Source organism: Marmota monax, unplaced genomic scaffold (genome assembly GCF_021218885.2).
Source record: "Marmota monax isolate L192 unplaced genomic scaffold, Marmota_monax_Labrador192_F-V1.1 WCK01_AAM20220418_F8-fsc00170, whole genome shotgun sequence".
NCBI classification, from domain to species: Eukaryota; Metazoa; Chordata; class Mammalia; order Rodentia; family Sciuridae; genus Marmota; species Marmota monax.
The window spans coordinates 1,317,056-1,326,676 of NW_026692395.1; the positions used below are offsets into that span (position 1 = coordinate 1,317,056).

A 9,621-nucleotide genomic window follows, 5' to 3' on the forward strand; every position below is an offset into this window, starting at 1 on the left:
AATGTAGGGGAAGTCTGATACTAATTGGCCAGAAAACAGGGATCCCTGTTCTGATTGGTTGTTCTGGGACAGATGGGAAGGAACACATGACAGATGAAGGGTTGACGCTTATTGGTCCCTAGATCTGAAGGTTGGGGGTTCTAATTGGGTGAGTCTGAATTGTGACTGGGAGCTTGGTTTGGGTGTCCAGGTTTAGCGTTATTTCATTCTGGTTGGCTTTTTAGAATTGGCTCAGTTGAGGGTCTCCATGCCAATTGGCCTGGATTCTGATTGGTTCTTCTGACTTGAAGTCGGAAGAGGTGAGGATCACCTGCTGCTATTAGGACTATGGAGTTATGAGAGCAAAAGTCCAGGGCCAGTGGAGGGCAAGGGTTTTGCAGTGTGCATGATGTGACCTGCCTGTCATATTATAGTTTCCTTGTATTGACGGTTGGTCTGGGAACGGATTGGTTGTCTATAAAAACAGAGAGGGCAAGAAAACGCTGTCTCTCCAGCAAACGCGGAGCATGTATGTCTAAACTATCTCCGCTGCGATTGCTGAGGGGTCGGGGAAATTGAAACCAAGAATCCTTGCAGATTGGTTACCGGTCGGAAACGCCCACCAACCTTTGACAGTCCCCGCCTCCACCCCACTCCTGACTTGGTCTCAGCCAACAGCGAAAATGGCACCACGCGTGAGGATGGGACCTGCAGCACACGGAGATCTCCTATTGGTTGGGAGGCACCTTTCCCGCTTCTCCATTGGCCTGCTCCTTTAGGCGGGGGAACCGTGAGGGGATGGGCCCGAACTAGGGACGTTTTCAAGCGAAAGTCAGCCTAGCGAGATCGGGAGCCTGTGGGAAACGGCTGCTGGCTGCTGCGATCGCGCGGCTTCGGTGAGTGCTCTCGTCTGACTCTCCACTCCATCCCCTAGCTCTCCACCACCTGATGGCCCGCCCTCCGCCAGCCTCGCCGGCTTCTTATCCCCCACCCTTGCGCCTGCGCGGGACCCCTTGCTCCCCGCGGTTGTCCGGACGACGGAAGACCCGCCTTCTCGTTGGGTTGTTGGACTGGAGGGTTCTGGTTCTGATTGGTGGTCTCTGTGTTTGACTCCCCTTTTCCTCGTTAGCGTCGCCCGGGAGACCCCAGCCCTTCCTAGTCGCGTGCAGGTTGGCAGCATAATATACTCTTGCCAGCCGGCTGTAGCTTTTGAATGGTGGGCTTTAAATGCTTTGCCCGCGGTTTCCTTCCCTCTGGCGGGAGGGAATACCTTTCCATTCAGTAGTGTAAACATTGGCCTGGTTCCTGTGTCTTGCCAACAAACTTTCAGTGCTGCATGCCTGTAATCCCATCGACTCAGGAGGCTGATACAGGAGGATTGCAATTTCGAGGCCAGCTTCAGCAATTTAATGAGACCCTGTCTCAAAAACAAGATAGAGAAACGACTGGGTATGTGGTTCAGTGGTTAACCCACACCTGGGTTCAAAACCGGGCACTAAAAAAAAGAAAGAAAATAGTGTTAGCCCTGACTTCTGGGGTCTGTCTTGGTGACTGAACTCACCTACCAGACTGTAACCAATGAGGGCTGGGATCAGGAGTAGTTCCTGTGTGTCCCACACCAAATTGTGACCCCTGAGGGCTGGAACCAGACCTGATACCTGTCACCTCCTCTAGACTGTGACCAGTGAGGGCTGGAACCAGTGAGGGCCTTGTTTCTGTATGTCCTTAACAAGATTGTGACCCCTGAGGGCTAAACCAGAGACCTGTTTCCAATTACTGCAGCTCCCAGAGGGCTTGAAGGACTTTCAGTCTTTCTGTGGCCTTATTATAATCATGTTCTTAAACAGTATACAATTCCATTATTGTCTATCTATCTCTAAAATTAGATTATTTATAATCCAGTTTTATAGTCAGTCCATTAACTGGTCAATTCAGTCCATTTACATTTCTTGTAGTAATAAAGTATTTGGATTTAATTTAATTATCTCACTTTGCTTTTTATTTGCCCAGGTTATTCTGTTCCTTTTTTCTCCTTCCTGTTGGTCCACACGTGGCTGTCAGCCCACAGAGACATGGCCACCAACGCAGGCCCCTTGCACCCATATTGGCCTCGGCACCTGAGGCTGGACAACTTTGTGCCTAATGACCTCCCCACCTGGCATATCCTGGCTGGCCTATTCTCCATCTCTGGGGTCATAGTTGTGACCACATGGCTGTTGTCAGGTCGTGCTGCAGTTGTCCCACTGGGGACTTGGCGGCGACTGTCCTTGTGCTGGTTTGCAGTGTGTGCATTCATTCATCTGGTGATTGAGGGCTGGTTCGTTCTCTACCACGAGGTCCTTCTTGGAGATCAAGTCTTCTTGTCTCAACTCTGTGAGTCCTGAATTCTTATGTTATGGGAGGGAACTTCCTGGGCAGGGATTGGCTTACAAATTCTTCAATTAATTTATTTGAAAAGTTTATAAAACTTTTGTGCCCCACATATATTTGCATGGATCAAGAAACAAAGCCATTTAAATAAGTATGCAGTGAAAATCTGCCTTCTCTCCACCAAGAATCCCCCAAATCTCTTAGGTGCTATTAGTAATTGTTTCTGGGACTAGGGATGTAGCTCAGCAGGAGGGAGGGAGGGAGAGAGAGAGAGAGAGAGAGAGAGAGAACTTTAGTATGTGCAAGGCCCTGGATTAAATCCCCAGCACACACAGAGACAAATTCTTGAGTTTATTTATATATAGGCCTCAGTTTGCTCAGTTGTAAAAGGGGGATAATAGTAGTTACTTAAATATATGAAAGGGATTTAGAACAGTGGCAGTTATTTACTATTATTTTATTATCATTATTATATTTATTTTTTCCCTTTTTAAGTAAATGGAAACAAGCTATTTATACTTCTGAACTTTGATTTTGTGTGTGTGTGTTTGTGTGTGATACTGGGGATGGAACCCAGAGGTATTCTACCACTGAGCAATATCCCTAGCCCATTTTATTTTTTATTTTACTTGAAGACAGGGTCCTCGGGGTTGGAGTTGTGGCTCAGTGGTAGAGCGCTCGCCTAGTAAGCATGAGGCACTGTGTTCGATCCTCAGCACCACATAAATATAAAAATAAAGATTTTTTTTTAAAAAAGAGGGCTGGGTCTGGGGCTCAGGAGTAGCACGCTTGCCTGGCATGTGTGAGGCAATGAGTTTGATTCTCAGCACCACATATAAATAAATAATAAATAAATAAACAAAGGTCTATCAACAACTTAAAAAAATATTAAAAAAAAGACAAGGTCTCACTAAGTTGCCCAGGCTGGCCTTGAACTTGTGATCCTCTTGCCTCAGTCTCCAAGTCACTGGGTTTACAGATATGCACCACTGTGCCCCATTGAACTTTGCTTTTTCAAATGAGGTCAATCCTAGCCAGGATGGTGGTTCATGCCTAGTACCCAAAACAAATAAATAAAATAAACTGAGGTCACTCCTTATCATAAAGAGCTTTTCCTTTTTTCTTTCCTTTATTTTTTTGGGGGGGGTACCGGGGATTGAACTCAGGGTACTCGGCCACTGAGCCACATCCCCAGCCCTATTTTGTATTTTATTTAGAGACAGGATCTCACTGAGTTGCATAACACCTCCCTTTTGCTGAGGCTGGCTTTGAACTCACAATCCACCTGCCTCAGCCTCTCAAGCTGCTAGAATTATAGGCATGTGCCACTGTGCCCAGTTTATAAAGAGCTTTCAAAGCATAGATGTAATAAATTTATTTGATATGTACAATCAATACAGTGCATTTCCCTCTAATCTTCTACTGTCTCGACAATATTTCTTTCTGGTCTCATGAATAAAGCTGCTATGAACATTCTAATATGTGTCTTTGTGTTGACTAAACCTCTTTTATTTCTCTGAATAAAGATGTAGAAGTAGAATGGCTGGGTCTTATGGTAGGTGTGCATATAACTTTATGAAAAACTACCCGGGGCTGGTTTTGCAGCTAAATGGTAGAATGCTTGCCTAGCATATTTGAAGCCCTGGGTTCCATCCCCAGCACTGAAAACAACAACAACTACTACTAAACTGTTTTCAAAAATGGTTGCACCTAGCCAGCACAATGGCAATGCCTGTAATCCCAGCAGTTTAGGAGGCTGAGGCAGGAGGATCATGAGTTCAAAGCCAGTCTCAGTAACTTAGGAAGGTCCTAAGTAACTCAGTGAGACCCTGTCTCTAAACAAAATATAGAAAATGGCTGGGGATGTGACTTAGTGTTTCAGTGCTCCTGAATTCAATCCCTGGTACCAAGAAAAAAAAAATGATTGTACCATGTTACATTCCCACCAGCAAAACAGGACAATTCTAGTTCCTCCACATCCTCACCAACATTTGGTATTGTCAGATATTTCCTAAATTTTAGTCATTCTAGTGAATGTGAATGATAACTCATTATTTTAATTTGCTTTTCCTTAATGACTAATGAAAGTTTGAGAAACTTTTATCTGAGCACTGTGGCACACACCTGTAGTCCCAGGGATTTAGGAGGTTGAGGCAGGAGGATCACAAGTTCAAAGCCAGCCTCAGCAACTTAATATGACCCTGTCTCAAAAAATAAAAAGGGTTGGGGAAGCCGGGCACAGTGGCATATGCCTGTAATCCCTGCAGCTCTGGAGGCTGAGGCCAAAGGATTTTGAGTTCAAAGCCAGCCTCAGCAATGTATCAAGGCCCTAGGCAACTCAGCAAGACCCTGTCTCTAAATAAAATATAAAAAAGGTCTGGAGATATGGCTCAGTGGTTAAGCACCTGTACTAAAAAAAAAAAAAAAAAAGGCTCGGATGTAACTCAGTGGTTAAGCAGCCCTGGGTTTGATCCTCATCAAAAACAAATGGATTAAAAGAGCTAGGAATGTAGTTCAGAGGTAGAGCACCCCTGGGTTTATTCTCCATTACTATAAACAAACAAACAAACAAAAAAGTTTGAGCTCTTTTCATGTTTATTGGCCACTTGGAAATTCTCTTTTGTGAAGAACTGTTTAGGTTTCCTGCCTACTTTTACCTTGGGCGGTTCTGGGTTTGTTTGTTTGTTTTTTTTTTTTTTTTTTTTTTTTAATTTTTTCTCTTCTCCATGCTGGAGATGGAACCCAGGGCCTTGCACGTGCTAGGTAAACATCTACTATGAGCCACAGCTCTAGCCCAAGTGATATTTTTCTTATTCTCTGTTCATTCTTTCATTCACTCATCTGTTCACCTGCATATATGCTCTCTCTTGCACACTGTCTATCATGAAATATTTCATTCACTCCATCATCCCTTTTTCTTTTGGCAGTGCTGGGGATTGAACCCAGGGTCTTGTTCATGCTAAGCAAGTGCTCTATCAATGAACTATACCCCCCACCCCATTCACTCGATCATCTATCTATATCTGCCTCCTTTTATGCCACAAATGCTTTTTTTTTTCCCCTCAGTAGTAGAGACTGAACCCAGGATGCTATTATAACTCAGAGCTACCTTTCATTTATTTTGTTTTTTAAGATTTTGAGACAGGGTCTTGCAAATTTACCCCCGAGTGGCCTTCAACTTGTGATCTTCCTGCTTCAGCTTTCCTAACAGCTGGCAATACAGGCATGCACCTGCCAAGTCTGGCCAAACACTTCTTGAGTATCAAGCAGTCACAGCAACACTGTTCTGTGTCACACACATTCTTTTTTTTAAATGTTTCATTTGTTCTTTTTAGATATACATGACTAGAATATATTTTGACATGTTATACATACATGGAGTATCACTTCCCCTTCTTATGGTTGTACATGATGTAGAAGACACACATTATTAAACTTTAGAATCCAAACTGCTACCCCATTTCACAGATGAAGAAACTGAGGCATGGAGAGGTTATGAAGTCTGCCAACTTACAGGGGCCCCAGCTCTCACAAAGGAAAGTTCCTTTTCTTTCTTAATTCTTCATGTGTGTTTTTCTTTTCTTCAGGGAAAGAGTATTCCAAGGGAGACAGCCGATACATCATGTAAGTGTTTGTGGGTCAATGGAGCCCTGCATAGGTTTGGGGTGGTGGTAAGTCAGCTTTAATAGGGTGCCCTGTGCACACAGCATACTAATTCCAGTATCCCTCCATCCTTTCTCTTGCAGTAATGACAACTTCACTATCTGTATGGAAACCATCACAGCTTGCCTGTGGGGACCACTCAGCCTATGGGTGGTGATTGCCTTTCTCCGCCAGCAACCCCTCCGCTTTGTTCTACAGTTCTTGGTCTCTGTGGGTGAGGCACTGGGCACTAGAGGGATTGATGGGGGAATCCACAGACACAGGTATAGCCCTCTGGGTAGTATCTCTCTTGATTGTGTCCATCCAGAGGCACATCAGCCTGAGTGACCAACTCCCTAAAGTACTAAAACAGCCATGCCCCTCTCTGATCTTGCATCTCAATTTCTCTTCTTCCTTCATCACAGAGTCTCCTATGAAAGTTATATGTAATGTCCTATGCTTTCAAGAAGCCCCTGGGTCCTCCAGGACAAGGATTCTGAGTTCCCTTATCTGAGACTCAGTCTTCTTTTTTTAATATTTATTTTTTAGTTTTAGGTGGACCCAATATCTTTATTTTACATTTATGTGGTGCTGAGGATTGAACCCAGTGCTTCGTGCATGCTAAGCAAGCGCTCTACCACTGAGCCATAATCCTAGCCCTAAGACTCAGTCTTCTTATATTTTTTGGTACTGTGGATTTAACCCACGGGCAGTTAACCACTGAGCTATATCCCCAACCCTTTTTTGTAGTTTATTTAGAGACAAGATCTCACTGAGTTGCTTAGGGCCTGGCTGAGTTGAACTCACAACCCTCCTGCCTCAGCCTCCCAAGCCATTAGGATTATGGTGTGCACCACTGTACCCAGCTAGTCTTCTTGTATTCTTAAATTGTTAACTTTCTTTAGTTCTGGATGTAGGGGTTCCCTTTAGCCCTGGAATCTAAGCTGTCTTGAATTTTAGGATTTTGAACTTCCTTCAGTTCTGGACATATGAGCTCTCCTAAGTTCAGAAATTCTCAGTGCTAGCTGGGTACAATGGCACATGCCTATAATCCCAGCTTCATGGGAGGCTGAGACAGGAAGATCACAAATTTGAGGCTAGCCTGGACAAATTAGCCAGACCCTGTCTCAAAATGATACTTAAAAAAGACTGGTGATGTAGCTCAGTGGTAGAGTACCTCTGGGTTCAATCCCCAGAGCTGCCAAAATCTTCTAAATGCTCTGATGTGTAGAATTCTCATTTTTGGATTTCTGAAATTTTTAGTTCTGTGATTTCAGAATTCTTAGCTCTCTGAGTTTAGGATCCTAAGATCTGAAACCTTGAAGGATGACTTGGGAAATGCCTTGAAAGAGAGTCTGGGTTAGCCTCCTGTTCCTCACAGGGGTTGATCCTTTCCCCTCCTGCCTCCCACAGGCCAGCTCTACGGAGATGTACTATACTTCCTGACAGAGTACCGTGATGGATTTCAGCATGGGGAATTTGGCCACCCACTCTATTTCTGGTTTTACTTCGTCTTCATGAATGCCCTGTGGCTAGTGCTACCTGCAATCTTCGTGCTGGATTCCGTGAAGCAGCTCACTCGTGCCCAGAGGACACTGGACAGCAAAGGCACAAAAGCCAAGAGCAAGCAGAACTAACAAGCAGTGGACTAGCCTGGAACACTGACTGATGATGTGTTCCTTCCAGAGGAGTCCAATCCTGCTCCCACAGGTTGGAGGGGCCAAAGCTTATTGATTTGTGACACTCAGACTGATGGGTGGCCACAAAAAGGGTCAGATATGAGAAAGATAGGGATTGTATAGCACTACTGCCAGGAGCCATTGGGAACAAGACATAAGGCAAGGAACAAGACATAAGCCATGATGGTGGCAATTTTTAAAATCAGAAAATAAAATATCATAACTTGAATACTGAGAGATCTTTAATTACTAACCCTAGAAATGCCTTGTGATTAATCTCTTCTTCACTCACTCATCTGCAGACCCCCCATCATCATCTCTGACTTCACAAACTCCCAGTACTGATCTCACATGATCCCATCATTTACCCTAATGACCCCATAACTCACCACCTGGACTCCGCATTAAGACCACTCCATCACTCACCCCATAGACCCTATCACAGACTCCATAGGCCCTTCTGTTAGACAGCTTGAAGTGCCATACCAGAATGCCACAGACTGCATGGCTTAAACAACAGAAATTTATTTTCTCAGTTCAGGAGCTAATCACAGTGTCCATAGGGTTGATTTCTTCTGAGATCTCTTCTTGGCTTGCAGGTGACTGATTTCTCACTGTGTCCCAACGTGGTCTTTTCTCTGTGTACCCAAGCTCCTGGTGTCTGTGTGTATATGTGTGTCCAAACTTCGTCTTAGGAACTAGTCAGATTGGATTAGCCACCCTAACAGCCTCATCTAAAATAAAGGCCCTTGGGCTGGGGATGTGGCTCAAGAGGTAGTGCGCTTGCCTGGCATGCGTGTGGCCCGGGTTCGATCCTCAGCACCACATACAAACAAAGATGTTGTGTCTGCCGAAAACTAAAAAAAATAAATATTAAAATTTAAAAAAAAATAAAATAAAATAAAATAAAGGCCCAGGGGCTGGGGATGTGGCTCAAATGGTAGTGCGCTCACCTAGCATGTGTGAGGCACTGGGTTCGATTCTCAGCACCACATAAAAAAAAATAAAATAGAGATATTGTGTCCACTTAAAACTAAAAAATAAATTTAAAAAAAATAATAATAAAATAAAATAAAGGCCTTATCTCCAAATACAGTCACATTCTGAGGTACAGGAGTTCAGAGCTTCAGCATATAGATTTGGGGAGGACATGATTCAGTCTATAACATTTTGCTCTCTGTTCTCCCCCAAATTCATGTCCTTCTTGCATATAAATTATATTCACCCATATCCCAGCAGCCCAAAACTCTTTGCCCATTCTGGCATTGACTTTTTTTTTTTTTTGAGGGGGGGGGGTTGCTGGGAATGGAACCCAGGGCTTTGCACATGCTAGGCAAGTGTTCTGCCACTGAGCTACACCCCTAACCCCTGCATTCACTTTGAATCCCAACTCTTACCTAAATATTTAAATCAAGCATGGGTGAGAGGTATGATTCATCCTAAGGCAAAAATTCTCTAGCTGAGAACCTGTGAAACCAGATCAGTTTGCTGTTTCCAAAATGAAGTGTTGGGACAGGTATAAGAGAGATATTCCCATTCCCAAAAGAAGAAATTGGTAAGAATAATGAGATCACAGGTCCCAAGTAAATCCAAAACCTAACAGGGCAAATTCCATTACATTTTAAGGCCTAAGAGAAATCCTCTTTGGCTGGATACTCGGTCCCCTGGCCCACCAGGGTCGGGTCAACACCTTCTGGGCCAACTAGAGCAGCACTGTTGCTTTCTCTACCTGATGCACTACAACTAAAACTCGTGGCCCTGCCCTCCAGAATTGAGGAGGGCATGGCAGTACCATTAGGGTCACTCTTCCTTTTTTTGAAAGTTAAAATATATTTACAGCCAGAAAGTTCTATTGTTTTGTTCTGTAGAATCTCAGAAGGTAGACAGCCTTCCTTCATTTTATCCCATCTCTATTCCCTTTAGTCCCAGCTACCTGAGTGTTTCCACTGGT

General features: G+C 44.1%; 1 protein-coding gene across 2 annotated transcripts; it reads left to right on the forward strand.

Moving 5' to 3' along the window:
- Nucleotides 1-733: 733 nt before the first annotated feature.
- Ebp (EBP cholestenol delta-isomerase) lies at nucleotides 734-7,899 on the forward strand. Of its 2 annotated transcripts, none has more exons than XM_046442478.2 (5): nucleotides 734-875; nucleotides 1,990-2,352; nucleotides 5,937-5,973; nucleotides 6,096-6,226; nucleotides 7,405-7,899. In XM_046442478.2, exons 2-5 carry the CDS (start codon nucleotides 2,052-2,054, stop codon nucleotides 7,626-7,628), a joined length of 693 nt encoding a protein of 230 aa, XP_046298434.1. In that variant the 5' UTR covers nucleotides 734-875; nucleotides 1,990-2,051; the 3' UTR covers nucleotides 7,629-7,899. The 2 variants fall into 2 exon arrangements, with proteins under 2 accessions (XP_046298434.1, XP_058434662.1); XM_058578679.1 differs by lacking the exon at nucleotides 734-875 and adding an exon at nucleotides 1,194-1,428.
- The last annotated feature ends 1,722 nt before the right edge of the window (nucleotides 7,900-9,621 follow it).

Bases quoted from the DNA above. Each gene is read 5' to 3' on its own strand.
- Ebp (XM_058578679.1), top strand. From the start codon at position 1,389: ATGAGACCCTGTCTCAAAAACAAGATAGAGAAACGACTGG. The intron at 2,353-5,936 runs GTGAGTCCTGAA...TCTTTTCTTCAG, and splicing joins AGTCTTCTTGTCTCAACTCT to GGAAAGAGTATTCCAAGGGA. The intron at 6,227-7,404 runs GTGAGGCACTGG...TGCCTCCCACAG, and splicing joins ACAGTTCTTGGTCTCTGTGG to GCCAGCTCTACGGAGATGTA.